Source organism: Epinephelus lanceolatus, chromosome 16 (genome assembly GCF_041903045.1).
Source record: "Epinephelus lanceolatus isolate andai-2023 chromosome 16, ASM4190304v1, whole genome shotgun sequence".
Lineage (NCBI taxonomy): Eukaryota > Metazoa > Chordata > Actinopteri > Perciformes > Serranidae > Epinephelus > Epinephelus lanceolatus.
This window is the reverse complement of record NC_135749.1, coordinates 31,811,304-31,837,254: the sequence shown is the minus strand read 5'-3', so window position 1 is coordinate 31,837,254 and position 25,951 is coordinate 31,811,304. Positions and strand designations below refer to the sequence as shown.

The window sequence follows — 25,951 nt, the reverse complement described above, 5'->3', positions numbered from 1 at the left end:
ATACCCACTGGTAGCTTTGTCACCTTCTACCTATGCCAATACTCAATGCCTATGTGCAGTTTCACATAGACTGACCATGTCAGTGAGTAGAAAAATGTGGGACAGACAGAATGACTGACTGACAGAATGACACACTGACAGTTTCTGTGATTATGTACAGCATACCATACCATGACTTAGTCATACAAAAAATTAAAAAAAAAGTTTAGCCATTTTTAAGCATTTTTCTGTTGTTATAGCGCCACCCAGTTGCCAATTAGAGTTAAATTACACCAGTCACCTTGAGGCGTCCTGTTCTACATATCTACCAAGTTTAGTAAAAAATCGATATGGCAGTTAGGCCTAGATAAGAAATTAGCTCTCTAGCGCCCCCATTTTGTTTGATAGGGTCAATAATGGAGGGGTCCCCTCAGATCATGTGTGGTCATATGCCTACAAAGTTGTGTGGTGATCAGTGAAACCCTTGAGATGCTATACACCTTTATGTGATGAGCCACGCCCTCCGCAATATTCATTGCCTTATAGAAGCTCAGTTTTAGTAAGTTTTCCAAATTTTGCCAAGAGGGAACTTTAGATATTGGTCCCTAGATTATGTTCACCGAGTTTCATGCAGATCGGTCAAACTTCCTAGGAGGAGATCGATTTTAAGTGTTTTTCAAAAAATTCAAAATGGCGGAAAAGTCTATATAACCCGAAGTTATGGGTTCTTGAGTCAAATTTGTTCCTCATGAGGAGAGGCATCTCTGTGCAAAATTTCACGTCTCTACGACATACGGGTCATGAGAGATGCCCATTCAAACTTGCAATTTCAATCGGTTGCTATAGCGCCCCCCTTTGGCCAACTGATGTAATATCGCTTCATTCACATCCTCCCATGACCCTCTACCACTGTGCCAAATTTCACATGGATTGACCAAGTCAGTGAGGAGAAAAACGTGGAACAGAAACACAGACACACCCACACACAGAGTTTTCGTCATTATATAGTAAGATAAAGAGAATAGAAATGGAATTTGTCTTTTGTCACTGTACTGGAGCAAAATTCAAGCCCACTGCCTCAGGAGAGCTCAAAAATACAAGATTTAAAATAACAAAAAAATTGATAAAAGGGAATAAAAAAGTATAAATATTGTCTTTAGGGGGTGTCGTTTCAGTGCAGGGTTCAGCTTGGTGATAGTCTTAGGGTAAAAACTGTTTGTTTTGCATGTTTTGACCAGGTTTTGACGGGCCTGTAGTGCTCTTCTGAGGGCTAAAGAGCAAACAAGTTTTAGGCAGAGCAAAAAAGGCCCTTCCAAAACAATGGAGCTAAAGATGTCTTCCAGGACAAGCAGGTGTCTGTTCTTCTGGACTGTGATGATGACCTTCTGCAGAGCCTTCTTGTCAGCCACAGAGGTGTTTACCATACCACACTAAGATCCCATGTGTCAGGACAATGGAGTAATGACAGACCGACACTAGCACATGTTGTGGCAGACTGACTTTCCTAAGTGTTCTTGGGAAGTGAAGCTGCCATTGTGCCCTCTTTACCAGACTCTATGCACTCTTTCTCCTTTTATGTAACCTTGTTCAGCTTTGTTGTCCTTGCGTTTAGTTATATGTCTATTCTGTATATGTTAATATTACTGCTGACAGGTTGCTACAAAACACTGATGGATGGAGTTTAAAAAGCTGCTGGAAGAACACCAATGGGTTTCTACATAACACCCACATTTGGAGCCCAAAAGCCGATAGAAAAACACAGATGAGTTGCTACAATACATCCATGTTGAAGCCTAAAACGCCGCTGATAAAACAGACAGGTTGCTACAAGAAACCTATATTTGGAGTCTTAAAAGCTGCTAGAAAAACATAAACAGGTTCAGGGGCGGGCTGGGGTTGAAATTCAATTAAAAAAAATCTAATGATATTAAACACAACACACACAGATTAGTCAGTCAGTAGAGTGTATTGAATATAATATAATTCTATGCAAAGACCTATTGCCTACCCAGTCCTGCACACTGCACCTGTACCTGGCACTGTTTTTTTGGTGGTTCCTGCTCCACTTTCTTCCTCCTCCTCCTCCTCCTCCTCCTCTTCCTCCTTCTTCTCCTCCACCTCCTCTTCCATCTCCTCCTCCTCCTTCTCCTGTCCCTCCTCATCTGTCTCTTCCTCTTCCTCACTCCTATGGCTGGCATTATCCTGTCCCTCTGCATCAACTCCACAACTGACACTGGCCTTGTCAGCTAATAATAACAATAACAGCAACAATGACAAATGTTATAGCAAAGAATTCACAGTGTTAGAACAATATAAAAATCAGCATAACAAAAGCGTCACACACACACACACACACACACACACTGTGAATGAATTACTCACTTTAATGTATTTTTCTTGAGCTGGTAAAAATGGCTATATATTAATGTAGGAACAGAACAGGAAAACAGGATGTATAGCCTATATATTCAGATATTATCTTTTTAACTTTGAACACAGACTCTCTCCTGAAATAGGCTATGTTTTCTTTTGCAATAAAGAAATTTGTGTGTTTTTCTGGTCAGCCAGTATGGATTTTATTTTTAATTGATAAAGCAGATTAATGATGTATGCACGTATGGTGTAACATTGCTGATAGGCTACCTTTAATGTTCTGTGTGCCCTGGACACATCCAAAAACACAAACTAGAGTTCTCAATGGACCTGAAAATTACAACTCGACCCTGTGGGTTTTTAAGCCCAGACCCGACGCAGCCGACGCACCAGCATTAGCCTAATTGTCTGCCCGAAAAAAAAGGAAGCCTGAGGCCTGACCCGGCCCGAGTCATTTGCATATTTTTTTGGCCTGAACCCGCGGGTCCGGTCGGGTTTGTCGGGCCAGCCCGACCCGTCTGGGATGATAGGGCCATGTAGGCAGTGCTTGCTAACTGCTCGTATCCCCCCTTAATATGCAAAATATTAGATGGACCCAGTCTGACGTTCCACTCTGTGCCACTGCCACCTGTGGCTGCGTTTTATGGGGTAAAAAAACTTTCCAACCACCGGCCGGTTCGGCCTGGAACAGACCGGTCGTTCGGGAATACTCCCGAACCTCCCTGTGGCCAGCCTACCCCTGAACAGGTCACTAAAAAACACCCCTGTTTGGAACCTAAGCAGAAAAAACACAGGGAAAACAGAATGGTTGCTACAAAACTCCAATGTTTGGAGCCTAAAAAGCTGCTGGAAAACCACTGACAGGTGGCTTTAAGACACCCATGTTTGGAGCCTAAAATCCATTGGAAAAACGCAGATAGGTCACTACAAAACACCCACATTTGGAGCCTTAAAAGCCACTGAAAAAACATAGACAGGTCACTACAAGACACCTATGTTTATGTTTTTCCTTTGTTTTTCTTGCTTGGGTTCCAGATGGGTTGCTGCCAAACACCTGCGTTTCAAGCCCAAAAATCCACTGGAAAAATACAGACAGGTTGCTACAATACATCTATGTTTGGAGCCTAAAAAGCTACTGGAAGAACACAGATGGGGTTGCTTAGTGTTTCTGTAGCACATAAACTCTGCCCTCCCTGCAGCACCAATACCTCTTTTCACAGGTGCAAGTGATGTTGGTCTACATGTGCTCAACCCACTTTCTGACCTGTTTACACAACGGAAGACTGATGTCTGTCTGTCACAGGTTAATCTCCAACAACAGAGGAATTACAATCAAAAACTGTTCTCCAACAGATAATCCACATACCCCACAGCTCTGATTGGGAGCAATTTTCCTTGTTTACAGTGGGGTCTGTGGATTATCCCGACTAACCAGGACACTATTTTTTTTTTTAGAAAGAGATGTTGCTGTGAAGACTGTGAAGATAACATGGTAGTCTAAGATCTGAAAATATCCTGCAGTAAGTGTTCCTTTTTAATTTGTTTCTTGAATATAAATTTACATTTATTGAACATATTCTTTTTTATTTTTAAGAATATAAGAGCCCAACCCCTTGCCACTTCCAAACTCTCCAGATGTTTACAGCTGGCCTGTTTTATTCAAACAATCACAGATAATAGTCCCTATATAAAAGATTAACATTGTTTCATAATGAGAAGACACAGTTTACTTTCTTGCCCCACTTTCCAGGGGACATCTGCTGTGTTTTTTTAAGCACACAATTGCATGCTCCTTATTTAATTATAAAGCCCAATGAATTTCAAAGCATCTTTTAGTCATAGTTCAAAACAAGGATGTTTATCTTAGTGGGTTCCTCCAAAAAAAAAAAAAGAAGTGACGCAAGGAACCATTCTCATGGAACTTCCTTGAATGGGTCCTATTATGCTTATTTTCGGATTTATACTTGTACTTTGGGTTTCTATGAGTACATTTTTACATGCTTTAATTGTCAATGTAAAACACTTTATTTTCCTCATCCTGCCTGTGTCAGCAGGAACATGATCTGAAATCTGTAAGGTATAAACAACATCAGCAACTATGTTTGTCTTATGTTAGCATGTAACTAGAAGTAGCAGCGTTGGCTACTTGCAGATGGGGAATGTGTATAGCAGCCCTTTCTCCCATTAAAATCACCAATAAAAGCATCTAAACACAACTGGACATATTTGAGCAGGAATATGATCCAAAATTGGGGAGAAATTAACATCAGCAACAGAGATTGCATTTCCCTGATGCTAGCACAGGCCCGCACTGGCCGTCTGGAATACTGGGTGTTTTTTTGAATAGCCCATAGGCTGTACCTAATTAAAAATGCATAATGGCCAGCAGATTAAAAAAAGAAATCTTTAGGAGTATTGTGAATACATCACGCTGTGTCAAATGCCCCCAAAGCAGCCAGTCAGGCATGAAAAGGCTGGGAGCGCTTTAAGGTGGATTGTGGTGGAAAGAAGAGGAAGTGGAGAGCAGAGAGGAAGGAAGATATAAGAAGAAATTATCTTGCGGGAGATGCTGTCAAATGCAAACCACTAGTCAGTGATTAAAAATAAACATGCTACCTAGCTAACGTTGGCGATGCAGCATCATCATCATCATCTCTTGTCAGGAGCCCTGTTCTAACCTTTACTGCCTGACAGACGCAATATGTCACAGTGCACATCTCCACACATCTCTCATTTGAATAACTCATGAACTCTCACAATGCTGAAGCTGACATCCAATTCCAGCTTCGGATTCGCCTATTAAGGGGAAATTTAAGGGGAAATCTGCCTTTTGCAAATCCACTTTGAATAACATTAAAAGGGCATAAGTATTGTCAGCTTGATGTAGTTTAAAGATTGCAATAAGTAGTAGTTTGGTCCCTCTGACTGATATATTATTAAATATGACATCATAACAGTCAGCTTAGTCCAGTGGTTCCCAACCTAGGGGTTGGACCCCTCCAGATGGTCACCAGATAAATCGGACAGGTTGTCGGATGATTAATGTGCAACCTATAGGCAAGACATTTACTTAAATTTCTTTGAGAAATTACTATTAAATAATAAATTATCATTTCATAAATACTGGTTAAAAGTTAGTTGTTGTGTCGTCTCCCTCATTCACCATATGTACCTTTGGTTTCATTTGAGGTTAATAATGTACTAAAAAGTCGTTGGCTCATTAGTTTATGTGTTTTACATGCACTAAAATTCACCAGAATACAGGAAAAGAAATCTTAGTAACATTTTCCTGGTGAGGGACCCTCAGGCCTTCTGCTTAAAAAGTGGCCTGACTGGGGCTATATTACCCGCTATTTTTCCTGGCCCAAATGATTTTCCCAGTGTGGCTCTGGGTTAGCACGTAGCTACATGTAGCGATGTACTTGCAGCCTTGGAATGACTGTGTTTAATGGCCCTTACTGGCCCTTTCTCCATGATTGAACATCCATGATTGTAATATTAGTCTATATGATGAAAACTCTGTCTGTCTGTCTGTGGGTGTGTCTGTCTGTGTGTCTGTTCCATGTTTTTCTCCTCACTGACTTGGTCAATCCATGTGAAATTTGGCACAGTGGTAGAGGCTCATGGGAGGATGCAAATGAAGCAATATTACATCAATTGGCCAAAGGGGGGCGCTATAGCAACCGATTGAAATTGCAAACTGTGAATGGGCATATCTCATGCCCCGTATGTCGTAGAGACATGAAACTTTGCACAGAGATGCTTCTCCTCATGAGAAACAAATTTGCCTCAAGAACCCATAACTTCCGGTTGTATAGATTGATACTTAAAATCGATCTCTCCTAGGAAGTTTGACCGATCTGCATGAAACTCGGTGAACATAATCTAGGGACCAATATCTAAAGTTCCCTTTTGGCAAAAGTTGGAAAACTTACTAAAACTAAGCTTCTATAAGGCAATGAATATTGCGGAGGGCGTGGCTCATCACATAAAGGTGTATAACAAAATATATCTCGCGAGCCCTAGATAAAGCCCGACTGGATACTACTCCAGGTGGAGGTGTCTTGTCCTCGGTCACATCCAGGTCTTGAAAATAAGGCTGCAACATAATAATAATAATAATAATAATAATAGATCTGAATATTATTTGAACTCTACTAAATTAATTCGAAAACATTCTAACTCAATTTCATGGTGCTTTTGACAGCCCTAATACGCACATGACGACAGGAGGGGATGGCGGTGTGTGAATGGATTTACCCCTCCCACTTGTGGCAGTTATACTGATATTTCTTATCCCGTGCGAATTGGCCATTAATATTACCGACGTCCTGTGGTTAAGTGACATTACCCCACGCGCCCATGTAAAACTAATCCCGTCTGAATAGTGCTCTAGTCATGGTATGGTATGCTGTACATAATCATGGAAACTGTCAGTGTGTCATTCTGTCAGTCAGTCATTCTGTCTGTCCCACGTTTTTCTACTCACTGACATGGTCAATCTATGTAAAACTGCACATAGGCATTGAGGATTGCATGTGTTAGCTGTAATTACACACAGACAGACACACATTGAAAATATAAATAAATGAAAACCTTCATGTTCCATAGGTTGTGTTGTCTGAGCTAGATCACCGCAGTGATGAGTGGCGTGAGAGGTTAATCTTACATAAACCGTTGTATAATTCAACTTAATTTACATTTTTAATTACTTTAAACACACTGCTCAGTGACCTGGCAGCCCAGTTTATCTCTGCCTCACTGCTTTTATTATGTCAGTCTCTCTCTTTCACTCGCTCTCTCTCTCTCTGTCTCTTTCTCTTGTCTTATTCCCCTGACTGGGGAGATTATTGACATAATCTTCTCTCCAGCATTTGAAAGCATCTGTCTGAATTTCCACATCTCTCTGTTGCTGTAATCTTTAATTCTCGCTTTTCTTTTTTTCAGTAGATAAACATAAACATGGGAAAACATAAAAAAAGACAGTATAACGGGGCACAAATACTCAGGTCCCATGCAAATCATGTATTTAGGCTGCAGGTAAAACAAATCTTATTTGTCATTGTGGAGTCTTAAAATGGTTAGGAAGAAGATAAAACTGTAATGGAAACAGACATAGGAATCATATCTTACCACGTTGCTCACGTTCCAAAATCTTACATACAAAGTCTTGTACATTTGAAATTTTATAATATATTATTGAGGTATTTTCCAACTGTTCATACTGATTATTTAATTGAGAGTTTCATGGGCATCTGAGTCTAGAAACTGTGTATGAGAAAAATAAACTTTTAATAAAAAAGTCTTAGCCAACTGTTTCACATGATGAACACTGGGTTTCATAATTATAGACATGTCTTTAATTTTTTCAAACAACCTAAATAGGCTCTAAATAGGTTATTTTTTAATCATAGTTGCAAAAGTCTCAACTTACAGCAAAAGTGAAGATTACATGATCATAGGGAATCTGTGTATTAATAAGACATCATCAGAAAATGTGGGTTGTTTTTATTTATTATCTTACTTGAAAGGATTTTCATCCATTCATGCAAACATAAATCAAAACGTACAACAAAAAATGTAGCCTAAATAACGTCAGAGACCACAGTCATTGTCACTGTTGTATCATTATCATCTTCATCTCTCAACACCCTTTGAGTTACAGTCTCACATCCTCTCACACATCTTATGAGCCATAATGCAATCCCTGAAGTAGTCACTGTAAGGCTGCATTTACAAAAGTAAAGAAAACTTAAGTTTATTTTTTTGTTTTTGGTAATACTGATGCTCAAAAAAAAAATGGAGGAAGCTTGTAGCACCACAGAGCATCAGTCAACTTTCCCCTTTCCTGTTATACTTAGCTAGACAGGCTATATGCTAGGTTCGTCTATGTTTCAGCTAAAGTTCGTCAAATTTTGAGGACGGTTAAAATATGTGGCGGGCGGACTGTCACAAGCTTCACAGACACATTACATCATAGCTAATGTCTGCAAAATGCTAGCTAACTTCCTGGTTAACATATAGGAACATCAAGATGAGTTAGCCTCATGTCAGATTAGAGATATCCGCCAGGTTTGCCTCCTCATTTTTATGGTAATGTTAAAGAGATTTAGAAAAGGACAGTGAGTTTGGTTGCTGACATATTGTTAAGATGGCATGAATTATCGCCAGCAAGAAAGGATCAAAGCTAACGTTCCTTTGTTTATATAATCTATAAGGCTATGTGCCACCCCAAAGTCGCCTAACGAACGCAACGTTCTACAATACAGAGAGACGAACATTAGGTTAGCAACATGGTCTGTATTTAGAAAAGAATACAAAGAGTACTTTACTGATCCTAAGACAGGGAAGCAAAATTTCTGCCTCTGATTGGCTTATCCTGACATTCTGGTCCTAATCACACATCTTCTTGCCCAAACCCAACCAATCAAACCAACAAAGGCAACAAGACCTAGCCAATCAGAGGGAGAGGAGGGCAGCTCATGCCTTTGCCATCATTGGAAAACATACCCAGGAGTGCAGGAGCAATGTTGACTGATAGTCTTATCATCCTCGATTTCTACTTCTCTTGTTTTCGTTGAGACCAGAAGCCTAAATTTGTTTTGCTTTGCCTTGTTTATAAAAGTTAACATTGTGAATATATCTTTCCATCACACTGTGTAGTCTTTGCTGCTGGCTTTTTGAAGCTATAGTGCCCGACACCGAGAAACTATCTAGTAAACACTGCAGCACCTGGCTCAACGGGACCATGCTTCTTTTTATCAAGCTAGTCCGACTCAGCAACAGCAAGAGGGGCGGGACTTAGAATTAGTCAATTGGTTTGGTTCCTCTGCTTCACTGAGACTTGGTAGTCTCAATGCTTTTACCAACCTCCCTTGTTAAAGCAGAGGTTTGCAATTATTGCAATGGGATGATCGTGTTGCTCTGGGTCTGCTTGATGTGTAAGTGGGCGATTCTTTGCTAACTTGTTACCAGTAAAAATGTTAAAAATAAACATTGGAGCTTTGGAGCTGTTGGCTTGTTATGAAGTCTTTCTGGCTCCTGTGGTCCAGAAATCAAATGACATTGCTTGAAACAATCTTTGTATAACTTAAAAATAGTAAAGAAATGCTACAATTATCATTCAAAGCTGCATATATACAAATAATAATAATAATAATAATAATAATAATCATGTTAATAATAATAATTTTTGAAGGTATGTGTTTAAGTGTTGTAGTCTTGGAATGTAGTTTCAATCAAATACAATGTGTAGATCAAATCCTGACAAGATGTTTGTCACAGTCCTCTGTCCCCAAAAGTCTTAGCAGAGTGAGTCCTCTCTGTCCTCCTGCAGAGCATAATCTATCTCGTCCATTTCCCGTTCACAGTCTTCACATCCTTCAGCACCACATCCCTCCACCACCACCATACCATGAGGGTCCATCCCACATCCTCCCACTCCCCCCAGTGCTCCCATTGTTCCAAAACCCATTCCCCCGACTCCTCCTGCTGCTCCCATTCCCATTCCAACCCCATTTCCTCCAACTGCTCCTACCCCCATTCCTCCGACCCCTCCTACTGCTCCAACTCCTCCCATTCCAATCCCAACAGCTCCCATCCCTCCAACTCCAATCCCTCCTCCGCCAACAAGCAGCGCTCCCCCAGCGCTACACGCCAGAGGACCAACAGCTGGTCCCACTCCTCTAGGCCACAGCGGGTCCATGAGTGCCCCCTGCTGGCCGAGCTGAATTAGCTGACTGACGGAGTAAACCCCTCCGCTGCCTGCTCGAACAACCTCCTCGTAGGAGGGGGCACGGGCAGCAGCGCGAGCCTCCTCCAGCCTCACCCGGGCGCGGTGCTTCATCTCGATGATGGTCTTGGTGTAGGAGTTGAGTGTGGCCACAGCAGCAGCCATGCAGCAGCTGAACGACAGCCACGCCATGCTGGAGAGTACAGGGAGGAATGAGTTTGGAGACATTTTAACCCTTTTCATCAGACCACAGGCTAATGCAATGTGTTGTTTGAAGGCCTGGTCACACCACAAAAGGCACAGCATAGTTCATCCATGTGTTGCTGCCAAATATTTGGTGCTAGAAGTTGGTTGACATGGTGACTACGTGCAGGGCTGGTTGAAAACTACCAACAACTGTATCATCAACTCATCTGTCTCATAATTGTCTCAAACTGCGCTTGAAGTTGTGATACAGTTTATACTCAGACTTAGGAGTTTAAATTAAAATGATGGTGCAACACAGCCAATGAGCTATGATAGCTTCCTCTTTTTTGAACTTTCTGACTCTCAGAACAGCTCAAATGTACAGGAAAAAATTGAACCTGTGAGGAAATCTTCTAATTGCAGCAAAACCTTTTAAAAGAATTGCTTCAGCCGCAAGATTTCATAGCTGGTTGTGACCAAGCCTGAAGTCCAATTTTTCAGGGGGGTTAAATTAAAACAAACTTACGCAAAAGACCATCCGTAGTCCCATGTCTGTGGCCTCCAGTCTTTGGGCCCGATGCTCACAGTCATCTGAAACACTGTGGTGTACATCATGTGTGCTACCATCCCCATCATACCTGGTAGAGGAGGAAAAGAAGAGAATGAGTCTGATCACTTAAAAAATGGTTGTAGAAATGAGTAAGATGAAAGACAGAGGCACACTCAGAAATAAAGGTGTTAACTAGGGTTCTTAGACTTGTCCCAATAGGAGAACTCTTTTTGTTTTCTTGGTTGAATCTTTCATAAGATTCCATCTTGAACCCTTTCAGATGGTTCTGCCTAGAGCCCAACATTAAGGGTTATACCTAGAACCATCTGTGAAAGATTCCAACCCAAACCCTCCTAAGAAAGGTTCTACAGAGAACCCTTGGTCTAATGGTTCCACCCATATCCCTCTGTATCCAGACCCTTTCCACCATCTATGGGTGCTAACAAGAACCCATCCAGGATGTCTACCAAGAGCTCCAAAAATAGTTACTGACTACACTTCCCAAAGATCTCTCTCCCACCAGCGATGGGTTTAGTTTAACAGGTTAGTGCGGGGCCAAGGGAAACATGTCCAGCAGCCATCATAAAGATCCTTGAGGGCCAGGCTGATGCAGTCCAGCAAAACCCACAATACCCATGGTTCACAATCATGTTTTTAGGGGGTAGAAATTTTGTAAAATCACTACCACTACAGCTTTTACTATTTCAGTGGTGCTGTAGAGTTGGTAAATGAAACTCCAAGATTACAGTGAAATACAGTATAGCAAATACCCAGTTCCAATAAAAAAAAATAAATGAATAAGAAAAGAAAATAAAGAATTTTGGCAGACCATGTAGTACTGTATGGCAGGTAATGATGGTAAAGATTTCAACTATGGCAGAACGCATGTAAAGTGAATTGATTAAGGGGATTCCAAATCCATCTACAGGGTAAACGTTTGAATATTTGAGGGTAAAAATCTTTTAACACCCATAATCTAAAAAAAAAAAAAGGTTCTTTGTAAGACCAAAGGTTCCATTAAGAACCCTTTTCATTTTCTTTTTTTAGCACAACCCTTTCTTTTTCTTTCCTTTCTTTTTTTTTTTTTTTTTTTAAGAAAATGGCTCTGGGTAGAATCCTAGCCCTTTAGGGAGAACCCTTTTGGAACTCTTATTTATAATAAGGCAGGAATAAAGAACATTTGAAAGTATTAACAATGGGAAGGTAAAATACAACCAAAAAATCTTCATGCCATCAGCACACCTGAGTCTACACTTATAATCAAACAAAGCAAACATCTAGGGCCCTATTTAGATGGTCTAAAACGCAAAGCGCCAGGCGTGCGGCGCATGGGCATGTCCCAGTCACTTGCTAGTTAGACAGCGCGTTTTCAGACTGTGCGCCATGGCGGAGAGTCTAAAAGGGTTGGACTTACTCTGTGAATTAGTCATGGGTGTGTTTTGGACGTATCATTCAATAAGCCAATTAGAGTGTCACCTCTCATTCCCTTTAAAAGAGGTGCATGGTGGAGAGCTAGAGAGCTAGTTAGATGGCGGACCTACCAACTGAAAAGAGTGAGCGTTTTACAGCTGAGGAGACGATAAATGTATCTCTATATCGACTGTCCCATCACTTCTGATGACAGATCAAAGGGGATTGGCACAGTTTGGCACATTTGGCACACGTAATGGAAACCCAACCTGATTTGATTAACACAGCTGCAATTTAATAAGTTCACATCCCTCTCAGCCAACCACAAACAGCCACAGCATCAGATAGGGAGTATATATTCAGCATCTGTCATCTTAGAAAAGTCAAAAGAAAAGAAACAGAGTGAGACTGCGAGAGAGAAAGAGAGAGCGTGCGTGCGCATGCGAGAGAAACGCTGTCAATAAATTGTAAATTATTCAATTCATTTTATTTTAACCCGGGAGGTTAGAGAGCACAGCTCCCTCTCCAGCATCCTGAACCCCCCCGCCTGAAGGTACAGGAAGGGCTGGTCCCATGGCTGCACCCAGGCCCGTCTGGTCTGGCTGCGCGCTGGCTGCGGAGCTGGGGTCATCCTCCTCCTCCTCCTCCTCCTGACAAGATGATCTTCAGTTTTACGTTCTAAAAGCTTTTTTTTTTTTTAAATATACATTTGTACTTGTAGGGCTATAAATTTACGTTTTTAGTTCACAGAAGCTGGTTATTGTTGTGTTTATGTCAAAACGTTTTTACATCTTTGATTTTGTGATTTACATGCCAAAATGATCACAATTCATTTGGGAAAGACAAGTTCATTTTACAGGCTATGCATCATCAGCCCGTGGAGGTCTGCTCGCAGTTCCATATATTCGGACACTGCAGCTTGGACCTCCCGGATTATGATTATCATTATTACTGCGATTAGATCATTCTGATTAATGACTGACCATTAAGACGTGTTTCTGATAAATATTTTAATGTGCACAATAATAACCTTCCACACTGTAATCATATTTTTATTTGTTATCTTTTGCATATGTGTGGCTGCTCCGTGTGTGTCTGAGCAGAGTGCACGCGCGTTGTGCACCCGCCAAGAGATGCATATTACTAACTTGTTTAACAGCGAAATACTGCGCCGTTGACTTTAGACCAGGTTTTTGTTGGTCACTGGCGCATTTGCTTTTTACGCCATCTAACTAGCAATGCGCCATGACTGCGCCTGACCACTCCTCATTTTTAGACCAACACACCCAGAGAAGCGCAAGTTCATTTGCTAGTTAGACGACGGGGGCGCAGGGCGTGAAAATGACAGCTGCGCCTGCATCTAAATAGCAATGACACCTGCGACATGGATTATGCGCCCTCCGCCGTCCACTTTAGACCATCTAAATAGGGCCCCTAGAGTTCCAGAATGGAAGAAACCATTACATTCAATACTGAACTGGCTGGCCACCTATCTTAACTCTTGAAAGTCACACTGTTTGAGGTCACAAAAAACTGAAGAGAATAAATAAACCCAAATGATCACAAATGTCCAAAAAGCCTTTTCTTCAAAGAAAATTCAAGTCTTATGACAGAAAACTATCCGTATCCAATGAAACTGTGATTAAATTCAGCAATTTGTCCAATGAGATCAAAGTTTTAATTATGTATATTTTGCATTTATCATCACTTTACTTTGGTACAGAGGAATGAATACCTCAATATACATGATTCAAACAACTACCCCTACTGATATTTGGGTTGTGTAAGGTTAAATAAGTTGATGTTTTATAAGACCTCAGCAGAGAGTGTGTCCCCCCCCCTCCTCACCTGAGAGGACAGTGCACATGGCGGCGAAGGCATTGATCTTGAGGGCGTTCATCTCCCTCTTGGCACAGAGGCACATCACTTCCACACACATAAGCAGGAAGCCCATGGCCAGAAGACCAATGTACGTGAACTCACTGATGACTGAGAGCCAGAGGACACCTGGAAGCATTGATTGGCAGAAGAATACATTTTGTGTGACAGGACATAAGCGAGTATTTGATGGCAATGTATTCAAAAATACATACATATATATGTGATTGATTAGATGTTTAGACAGACCTTGTGTCTCTCCTGGTGTCAGCTCAATAAAGCTGCGACACTTCTCTTCCTGATCCTCGCCTGGAGGAACAATCACAACAGAGCTGATGTATCAACATTGTGATGGTGATTAACACAAATCATGATCAGAACATTAAATGCTTTGAATGTTAAATTAATCTTTCATATTTCAGTTGAATATCAACCATGTTTTAGGGGATTAAAGCAAAATATGTCTCTTTTTATAGCCTCTGCCATAACAGAACCACAAGGATTAGAGTATTATGTTACAACTGCAATATGTATTTTTTGTTGGAGTGTGATGACATAAATAATCTTTCGGAAATGCTACGTCTATACTCATTAGGAATCCTGAAAATCTAACAGAATGAGTTGCTTTAAAGCTATAGTGCGTAACTTCTACAGGTCCGTTTCACCCAAGCCACTACTAGAGGAGATGACACAATGCTGATTAAGCCGATTGGCTCCTCTAACATCTCGCGGTATTTTTCAATATATATAATTTTTAGTATGTGTGTCGACCGCTGGCACACAGGAAATGCTTCCTCACAACAAGAAGGGAGGGGGAGGAAGAGCGCAGAGTGTCATAGCAAGAGGTAGAGCGCAGGTAGAAAGAGAAAGCAACATGGCGGAGAAGCAGCCGAGACACGGTTCAGAAGTGGATCCTACCACAAAGAAAAAGCCTGGACGTTCGGCTGAAGGTCTATTAGCAAAGAAGGAAAGTGACCAACGGAGAAGGCAAACAAGGATTTGTATTGGTGTCGCTTTTCCTCGGTGGAGAGCCCTGAAGGAAGAAATTGGGCTGAGGGCAGACACGGATGTTGCCTTGCTGCTGTTGGATAAGTAAGTGACTTGGTTTATAATTATATTATGAATAGTATGTGTTGTTGTTACATGTACTGGACCTAGTACTTTATTATTTTCTTGGAAATGGTGCTATGAACGTAATGTAATGTTAGCAGGTGTGTGGCGACTGGTGAGTGTACGGTCTGTGGCGAGTGTTACTCTGTGTACATGGAAGTGCCGCCGGCTTATTAGTTGTAATAACGCATTATCCGCTGGGAGGCGACAGAAGTTATGCACTATAGCTTTAAGATAAGTGATCATAAGTGCTATACTGTAGGCAACTGGACTTGCTTGCCTACGATATAGCACTTATGATTACCATGACCTGGATGACTGAGAATCTTCACCGTTAAGCCAAGTGGTTCATGCTCATACTATGTCATTTTCTCTTTGACTTTTATACAATTAGAATTTTTTTGCAACCAGCGGAGTTGCTCATGTTGGCCATTAGTAAGAATGCAGGTTTAAGGCATTGGTTTCACTTTTCAGACCCAGAGTTAACCCTCTGCGTTGTGCATACTTGAGGATGGTCTGCATTATGACAAGCACTTTGTGGCTATCCTAACATTTAATAACTACAGTAGTCATTTATAATATATTTTTTATCAAGGCAGTAATTATATTGCATATTCAAATACGCTCAAAACATAGACTGTAAAAATAATGGACATTTCTACTGTGACATCACCCATTGATTTGTGGAATCCTGTTTTAAAGTCTCAATGGCAGCCCTTCAGCTGTCAACAACTAGGTTTTTTGCAGCCAGAAATTACCATATTTGGACGAGAGGGTGGAGCTGTGGGAGCTCGGCAGACAGACTGACACACAAACCAACCACACCCTTAATTATGCAGAGCCTTAATGAGATGTAAATGGGTGAGTTTTAAAAAAATCACCCCCTGTACAGTTACATGAATGGAGAAATTACCCGTAGAGACCCAAGGTATTTTGGTACCAGGCTGTACATGTTTCTTTCTGCTGTAAAGTTGGGCATTTAAACATGAGGGTCTGTGGGGACTGACTAGCCCTTTTTAAACAGGAATTGTGCAAATGTGCAGGAAAGCCCAATCAGTCTTTTTTCAGCATTGGCAGTATAAAAACAAAATTGGGGAGTGTGGCAAAATGCCGCCTACCTACTTTTGTTTATACAGAATGCACCTTTTTCGGGGCAATGGGGGGCGTGAGCAAGTAACAAAACGTGTAGCTCAGTGTGTGACGTAAACAGTGACGTGGGATGAAAGCCGCGGCTGGTCAGTCCTTCAGCAATTCTCTCATAAGTCAGCCCGTTCTTCACCGTCCCCATCATCTGACGATTAATGGCCTCTTCGTTTGCGAGGACAAGGAGGGCGCGCAATTCCTTGTCTCCTCAGCTGCTCATCTTTACAGTGTCTGTCAGGTTTGCATTTCCCTCTTGCTACTAGCTGCTCGCTAATTCCTGCTATCAGCTGTTTCCTGTTTATCCACCGCCAGTGGGTCGCACGTGCGGCATCATCAACAGCTCCTCCCACAAGTCCTCAACAGCCCCTCCCATTGCGGAAGGCCGCCTCGCTCTGTTTAAACTAAAATGGTTCCACCAATATGACTACCCTATGAGGCGAAAAATTGGGCACCTTGGATCAACTCGCCAATCCGGCTCTGTGTGTCTACACGCTCGCAGCTTGCTGGCAAAACAGCCCAACATTTGCGGAAAATCTGGCAGTGTAAAAGGGGCTACTTGCTCCTGGAGCCAGCCTCAAGTGGCCATTAGAGGAACTGCAGTTTCTGGTTTAATTTTTCAGCCCCGGAGGTTGCCGCTTGGTGTTAACACAGTATTAAGGAATGTATTCTTGTAATCACACTACTTTCATTGCTAAAAAAAGTTCTTCATATTACGTAAACATATGTCAGGTACTGAATTGGTACCATACAGCTGCTTCCAAAAATTAACCCTTTGTTGTTTGACCACTGTGTTCTTGTAATTATAGCTGTTTATGCTCCCATCACCAACCTTCATTGTGCTTCTCACAGGAGAGCCAGAAGCCGGTGTGGAAATAGCGCAGCATGTACTTGTCCTCGCCTGTTTCCCAGATGTAGTGGACTGCATTGGCCAACTGCTTCCTCTTTATCCTGGCCAGCTCCTCCCTCTGCAGCGGAGACAGCGTCACATTGGAGGGAGGGTGCCTTGGGTCCGGGGTGGGGGTCTCTGAATGGGGAAAAGAAATTAAGGAATACAGAAGTAGATAAGTAGGCTCAGGAGTACGAGATGCAGAAGCAGAGAGATACATTCATAAATGAAATGTTTTCCTCACTGCAGTTTGGGATCCTCTTTAAAGCAAACGTGCCAAAAAACTGTGACATAAATACTACGAGGGGTCTCCTTTGGGTCACAGCATGTAACACAACCCAGCCCAAAAACACTGTTCTTTAGGTAATCTGTCATTTTCTATGACAGTGAAAATTGAATACTACATGGAAACAAATAGGCTTAGTGCCGAAAGATAAGACAGCGGGTCAGTGAATCCCGATAACATGCAGTTGCAGATACAAAGTTCTGAGATTAGCAGCAAAGCTGGGATTATGTGAATCTCTGCTGGTCAAGTCAAGTGTTAAATACTGGAATATGAGGTGCAGGAAAAATGCTGTGGATACCATAAAATCCTGCAGTAGATTAGTGTTTGCTGTTTCTGGAAATATTAATAACGACATTATCATTATGCTGACAGATTTTCTAAGGGATGAAATATCAACACTTTTTTACTGTGACACATGTGACGGCAAGGCTTCACATACAGGAAGGTCGGAACATGCAATACATGTCAGTACTCTACATGTGCAAAGTACACATCATTTATTATGCAGCTTTATGTACAGAGTGTTTGTTTAAAATATGATGGCAGCATGTAGGTGCATTTTCATTTTAAATCATCCATACATGCAATATAGTAAAAAAATGTTTTTTTACCGATTGTTATTATGCCTTCATCAACACTCTCATCCCGCAGCTTTCCCCTCTCCGTCCCAAGCCCCTCCCCCAGATGACCATGGGCATATGCATGTGCTTCATACACTAACCCAGTGTTTCCCAAACATTGGTTTATTTAATCAGATTCTTTGCCCTGCTATCTCTCTATATTTATCAGATCATGAATGAGACAAGAATTAGCTGCTAGCCACCAAACGGTCTCTCTGCTTCACACCGTGCTGCTGTGGACTGCTTTCCCAAGAAGACAGAACTCAGTGGTGGTAGCAGCTAAAATCAGGCCAGTGCAACCCCCCCAAAGCCAGGTATCACAACAGACTGGTGGCCCAGCAGGAGTGCCAGGGTTAACTTGTTGAATATCAGTAACAAAAATTTATGGATCCAACAGGGAGCTGTATGGTCCCCTGGAGATGTGGTTTGCACTGACTATATTAAGGTGGCTGCAGCAGTGGACTGGGGGTCAGTCTCCACTGCTCCTGCTACCCACTGTCCTCCCTGGTGAGATGGTCTGTAGTCGTGGGGAGTGAAGTGAAGGACATATTGTTATTCAAGGCTCTAGCTAATGTTAGCGACAAAAACATGAACTTGAAGCCGCAGCCGTGACTCTTTAGCGCCAGTTAGCAGAAGGCTAAACTATTAGCAACATTTTCTCTTCATCTCTGAAATGCTTCACCAATATCGACATGTGTTTTATTTTGTTTATTGTCAGACTCTCTTTAAGAACGTCATTCTTTTTCGGTTGCTTTGCAGTGTAGGCAGTTGTTGCCAAGCTGGAAAGTCAACTTTCTCTGCAGGATTCTCCACCACTGAATCAGACTTTCAACATCTGAAGTAATGTACACATCTGCAGTTCTAGAACAGCCAATGGGAAGTCTCTCTCTCTGGGATGACCTGTGATTGGTTATAGTCTCCTAACCCAGGCTAGATTTTCTAAAGCCTGAAAACAGAGCCAAGAGGAGGTGCAGAAGTCTATTTTTCTCTCAGTCCTCTTGTAATGCAACAATTCTAGGAACTGTAAGTGTACCCAGCACCCCTGTCGAAACTTAACATCAAATCTAAATGATAGTAATTGAAATCTACTGCTGATAACCAGACAAACAAACAGGGCTGAAAACATGATGGAAGGAATGGTAATGTTAGACCCTCCTAGGCCAATTTAGTGAAAGCTGTTTCACTGTGTAAAACATAACTTTTAAGTTCCAGATATACACAGATTTCATGGTTTGGCAGCCAACAGACTTTAAGCTGGTAAATTTGTGGTGCATTCTGTTGAAAAGTGAAAGTTGGTTTAGACTTCTGTGTTACATAAAACTGTATAAACGTGTTTTGATGAATCTGAAGGATATGCTGAAATATGAACGTTTAAATGCTGTTGAAACAATTATTATGTATAATCTAGATGTGTAAAAATTGGTCACTCTTCTACCAAATGTTTCCCAGTATTAACACCAGACACACAGACTTACAAATACACCCATTTTGAATGTTATCCAACCATTACATAGCTGTTACCAGTGGTTATCAGCCTTGAAGGGACCTGCTACACCTACATTTAGATAGCCATAATTGTTTGTTAATTGACTGATTTCAGATTCATTTTTGTCAGGCTTAGGTGTCAAAACTACATGGTTGTGTTTGGAAAAAGATTGTGGTTTGGGTTAAAATAAGCATGTTTGTTACTTAACATTAAGTAACGAAGTGGCAACTTCCAGGGCTGAAGAATGAAGCAAAAAAACTGCAGTTCCTCAAATGGCCACTTGAGGCTGGCTCCAAAAGTTAATCAATCCCCATAGACCCCCATGTTAAAATGCCCAACTGTACAGCAGCAAAAAACATGTTTACAGCCTGGTCCAAAAACAGTTTTGGTATGCATGACTAAGGTAACATGCATGACAGCTGTGCAGGGGTTGAATTTTTATGTAACTCACCCATGTAATTATTATTAAGGCTTAAAGTTATGCATAAATAAGGGTGTGACCACTTCAGGTGAGGTGGCTGTTGTCCATTGACAAGTCGTAACCAAGGTGACAAGTTTACTTAGGTAACATAACCATGGTGTAACCACAGATTCACAGAGTATAGCTGTAGCCATTGTTGTTGCTAATTTTAGTGTGTTTTCAGTTCATAAAAGTTGACTGTAATGTTTTAGTTGTCTAAAAAAGGTCTTGTTCAGCATTTGCTTGTACTAAAAGGCCCTTAATGAGTTGGATGTTCAGTTTCTCTTATAAGTACTTTTTGTTTTCAGTTTATATCCACTTGCAAAAAATTTGCATTAGCATTTAGCGCTTGACCCAAACACCAGTAACAGTGAAGCCAGGACTCAGGAGATGTTGCATTCAATTTGGGATGGAGAAATATTGGGACAGTGGGACTTTATAACACTGGAAACAAATAGCACTCACCAAGCTAGAAGCTAATATTGGGGTGAGCTCCACCTCCTTGTCCAAATATGTTCACTTTTGGCTCAAAAAATCCAGGAGAAATTTGGAGTCCACAAACCAAAGGGTGATGCCATGGTGGCTATGTCCATTATTTTTATAAAGGTTTTTATACGGTATATATGGTTGTAATGTGATGTCAGTTAAGTACGCTACACAAATATTGACTTTAAGTTTCACATGGGACACTGACAGTGGCCTCCTAGGTGAAAGTACTGTGTTTGTTTGACCCATCCACCGGCCCGACCACCTCCTTTTGTCACCCCTGACTTCCTCCTTAGCTTCAGTCATAATAACTATGCCCACTAGAGGTCACAGCCGAACAATAAACATGTTTGTATCCATACTCCCAATGACAACTCATAACGGCCATTTAATGGGCTGATTAATGACCTTCTGAACATAGTGGCTGGTTAAGCAGGCCCCTTCTAACCCATGCAGTGTGCATGAGGCTGATACCACTGATAATAATTTGATATTATCTCCCGGCCTCACCTGTGGTATACGGCTGGCTGTTGTTCTGCCCGCAGTTCTTCATCTTGACAGGTGAGAGGCAGAGAGGCTTCACCACCTTGTGTGTCCCCTCACACCAATAGGAGGTGCAGAAAGCTGAGACGGACAAGGTGAGGGCCAGTGAAGTGAGGGAAAGTGACAGCAGGGAGCGGTTACGCCTGGACATGTTCTCCAGCATTGTTGCTTCTGGACTTGAAGAAACTCAGGGAGAAATGAGTTATGATGACCACCGAGTGTGCTTCAGCTTCACGTTGAATGTTGATCTCTGTTCAATACTGGCTGCAAGAGCATGACAGGCTCTGTTGACCAATCAGGATGAGGATGAGAGGAGCGAGGGGGTTTCCGTGACACTGCAGTAACAAGTCCAGATAAAGTGTCGCGGGTTGTTGTTGTGGTGATTGATTCATTGCGGACGGTTGAAAGAGAAAAGAGAGAAGAAGTGGGTGGAGGGGATTAGGGATGTTTGAGAAGTGGAACAAAGGTCAGAGGTCAGGTGGAAAGATGAAGGGAGGGTGGGAGCTTGAGGAAGGAGAGCAGTCGATGAGCGGAGGTCAGAGGACAAGGGAATGGAGGAAGATGAAGTGCTGGGATTTAATCACTTTGAGCGAGTAAGAAAGAGACAGATGTGTGGGCCAGAGGTTGCAGGAGGAACTCCAGCTCTCCTCCTAGTCCAGTTTCAAAGAAATCAGCAGAGTAGTTTAAACCTCCCTTTTCTTCTTGATATTACGGCACAAGCCAGGCGACATGTCTGATTCCACACATTTCTTCTCATCAAGCTGTAACCCTAGACCACATTTCCTCTGCCATTATGACTCAGATCCTTTTCTGTTTTATAACCTTTTCTCCTCCTGGATGAAGATAAACGTCTAAATCTTATCCTGCGGATTTTGCGACTAATCAGTCACGCTTTCAGGACTCATCCTGTTCTTCAACCTGTTCCTCAACCTCTGCGAGTGGGATTGAGCTCGCAAAGGAGTGATTAGTCCGGTATCTCAGGCCTACCTCTGGGTCTGGTAATCTGTGTTAATCTTGCAGGGTTAGGTGGATGAGATTAATGCCAACTGACACTCATCAGCTGTCTTTGACTGGACGACCACCTAAAAGAAAAGAAGGGAGGGAGAGAGAGAGACAAACATCTGGATTATGAGATGTGAGGAACAGTTGAGTCATGTCTGCGACTGAAATCTTTGTCTCAGACATAGTGTCACGTAACAATATCTTCATTACACCCAAACAGTCTTTCAACAAACTGTAGATGCCAAAGGGCACAATCAATAAGTTCTGTGTTCTTTATGAACACTGTATGTAATGAAATATGATTTCTATCTGCAACAGAATTTATACCCTTTAACATAGTTTTCCAGCTTACGTAGATTTAAAGATAAAAATAGTTTTATATCATCTTATTTTTCATGACTGTACCACATCATGATAATATTCTACGTGTCTTGTGCATCATGTTGAGCACATGCCCCTCAAATTTAGCCTGACATATTTGCTATCTTTGGAAACTTTGGAATCTTCTCTTGAATTTAAAATAAAGCTCTGTGGGTTTGAATAATGTTTGGCAGCACAGCATGAGTTTGTAATGAGAGACGATGGCCAATGAGAAGGGGTGGAGCCAGACGCTGTAAACACTGAGGGCTCAGCCCAAACCTAGGAGGGTCCAGGGGCATTGTTTCCCATTTAAGGCAGCTATTTTTCAAGCCATTTGAGATAATAGAACGCCTAAAAGTCTGTACATCATATTGGAAAACCATGACCCATGCTGGCTTCATCCCATTGTGTATGTAATTGTTCTCCAACTGTCTTCATCACTTAGAAACCATGACACAACAACTGTTGAGGATTGCTAATTCCTTCATTCCTGCCACCTAAAAAGAGGCAAAAAAATGTCTGATAACATAATATTTTTAAGTTATAGATATGGTAGGAGATTGGCATAAACAGCATTACAAATCTAATATGCTGGAGTAGAGTTCAGACCTTTACAAAACCAAAATATTTTCTCGTCAACTCCACAGGAAGAAATCAACAGTGTTTTACATTATGATTGATGGATTTTATTTCCCAGCACACTGTAGCGAGTGAAGGGAATCTGCTGCTCACAGACAGACTGGGAGCTAATCAACCAATGTAGATACGATTAATAAATTAAAAACACATATAGCTACAGATGGATATTTGTGTGATTCAAACAGCTGTCTGTGCAGATTATGCTTCACTAAATGGGAGAAATGGACTTGGAGCATAAGGGGGTCTCTGGTTACCAGGGAAACAACTTCTAACCTTTCACCAAATGATCAATTAAAACCAGACAACCTGCAATAATATGGTCTATGGGGAGTTAGGAAGATATCCACTCTGTACTGCAGTTAAAAAAGAGAATTATTGGCTACTAAGGGAGGCTGATAGAAGGTAAAGAAACTAAATCAGTCGAATAATGTACAACTATCTGCTCAGGCTGCATAATACAGGTGTATATGTGTCACCATGGGTCTTGCAGGTTAAGCAGATGCTGGATGAATGTGGCTTGTTTCACCTCTTGCTCTCACAAAGTGTAACAACATCAACTGGTTAAAACTAACTGATGAACAGAGGCTAAAAGAGGAGAGTTTGAACTGGAGAAGTATCTGTTGCATGACACCTAAAAGTACAGACAGGCTATTTGTAATTTTAGAGTAAATAACACCAGAAATCCAGAAGTCACTGGAAGATATAAAGGGCTGGACAGAAATCAGAGGATCTGCAACTTGTGTGATAATGATCCTGAGTATCAAATTTTGTTTGAATGTCTGAATGTAAGCCTGATGACTTACAGAGAAGGGTATTTGCCAAATTATTATTTAAACCGTCCATCTATGACTGGGTTAATTTTGTTATTACAATCAGATAAACCAAAAGTAATTCATAAACTGGGTGTTTTTTGAAGAATGTCCTTCCCTTTGTTTATGTAACATTGGTTGTACTTTAGCCACGCTGTGTCATTGTTTTGTTATTCTATGTAATGTTTGTACTCCATACCATGTGTTATGGTCGTGAGTCAAATAAATGAAATGAAATAAACTTAAATTAAATGAAAAAAAAAACAAACAAACAAGTGAGGCTGATTAATGTGTTAAACAGTGAAAATCAGGCTTAAATGTGATCTTCAATACTCTGAAATGAATATAACACCGAAGACACAGAACATGTACCCAATAACATTAGATTTCTTTAGGGTATAGCATAGATTTGGGGCTTTTGAGAAAATATTCGGAGCTGGAACCTCAGAAGCCACCTCCCCACTCCAATACGATTTGAGTTAACAGGTTATCTGTCTGTCCCAAAAAAGAGTTCTGATGTACTCATGCAGAAAAAAACATCATCCTCATCTTTTTCTCCCCTGATCAGAGGCAACATCCTTTCATTCAAATCATTCTGATCATAAAGGTTATGTTCAACCAGGCTTTAATTTATTCTATCAAATCCTCTCCTGGTGTAAAACGATAATCCATACAGTACACTGAGGCTGTTAGTGTTCTACCTTTACTTACTGTACATGTGTTGATATGTCTCCACACACCTGTCCATGTTATCAGCATCTGACAGATTAACTGATGCAGGCAAACAGCTTTGAGACATGAAGTCAGTCTGCTATTTCACCCAACAGAACATTGATTTTTAGGGAGTTTTGTTTGGTAAATTCTGTTTTGACTGGTCTAAATGTCTCTACAGAGAGATGAAAACACTGAATATATTATCTACATTAAAACAGCAGGAGATTCACAGTAAATAAATTGCTTTCCCTGTCTGTACTATAGAAACAGAATGGTACTCATTTTGTGTCTATGATTTGTATCATCTCATCATGATAAGCTGAAATCGTTGTATGTGATTGGAAAAATCCAGCTGCTGTTAACACTAAACTTTTGATCAGCTTACACTCAAGCAACAAAATAAAAACACTTAAAAAAACATTTGGACTCACCGTGTTTGAGGACTCTTTATGTTTCTTTCACCTCTCCTCCAGCAGAGATTCAGTTTCCTTCACCTTCCCTCTACGCTCCCTCGTCACTCCCTCCTCTGTCTTGGGTGAGTTTCTATCAGAAACCACCCAGATTTCTCTAATCCTCACAAGTCCATCTGTTACTTTCCCTCCCCTTTGCTCTCTATAGTGTGTCTATTCATCACCAGCTCTCCCTCTCTTATTTTCTTCATCTCTCCTCCTCTCTCACTCATAACCCTCCTGACCTCCACTCCTATAGTGATTAATCTGACAGTATGGTATGGAACAGCTTGAACTGAGATAAGAGTGACAGTGTTGTGGTCTCATGGTTCGTGGTGCTCTCTAAACTTCAACCCTTCTTAACACAAACCAGTACAGCTTTACAGTATAGCCTATACCACTGATGGATTTAGGCAATCCCATGACAAGAAAGTCATTGGTTTGAATCTCTGATTGGAAAATAAGTCATGAGTGAACATACTGGAATGGCATGTTTGGAACAGTTTATATACATAGTATGCATGTATACATATGTATATATCAAAAATCAAAATCAAAAATTCTGAGTTAAAAGAGTACCAATTGACCTTGTTTGTAGTTCAGGGTGTGCTGTCAACAGTTTTCCAGACGTCAATGGTGTTTTTTGGGGAAAATGCTTTTTGGGCCGCAGGGGATTTTTTTTGTTTTTTTTTTGCTGTAATACCGTAAGTGGCCACTGAGAAAATTTGGAAGCAAGACTGTGCTGCTTTCCTGAGGGCCTGATAAATATACTTACGGGCCACTTTATTAGTAACACTTAACTAGTGAAGGGGCTGAAAAATAAAGCCAACACCTAAGTGTCAAAAATTGC

At 41.2% G+C, this 25,951-nt stretch overlaps 1 protein-coding gene across 1 annotated transcript; it reads right to left on the bottom strand.

Annotated features, from left to right (window-relative positions):
* Positions 1-7,850: 7,850 nt before the first annotated feature.
* Positions 7,851-25,314, bottom strand: LOC117263334 (germ cell-specific gene 1-like protein). The gene is made up of 7 exons (XM_078175901.1): positions 25,084-25,314; positions 21,096-22,210; positions 17,191-17,385; positions 14,358-14,417; positions 14,079-14,237; positions 10,797-10,908; positions 7,851-10,277 (listed from the first exon to the last, which is right to left on the bottom strand). Exons 2-7 carry the CDS (start codon positions 21,289-21,291, stop codon positions 9,656-9,658), a joined length of 1,344 nt encoding a protein of 447 aa, XP_078032027.1. The 5' UTR covers positions 21,292-22,210; positions 25,084-25,314; the 3' UTR covers positions 7,851-9,655.
* Between the last annotated feature and the right edge of the window lie 637 nt (positions 25,315-25,951).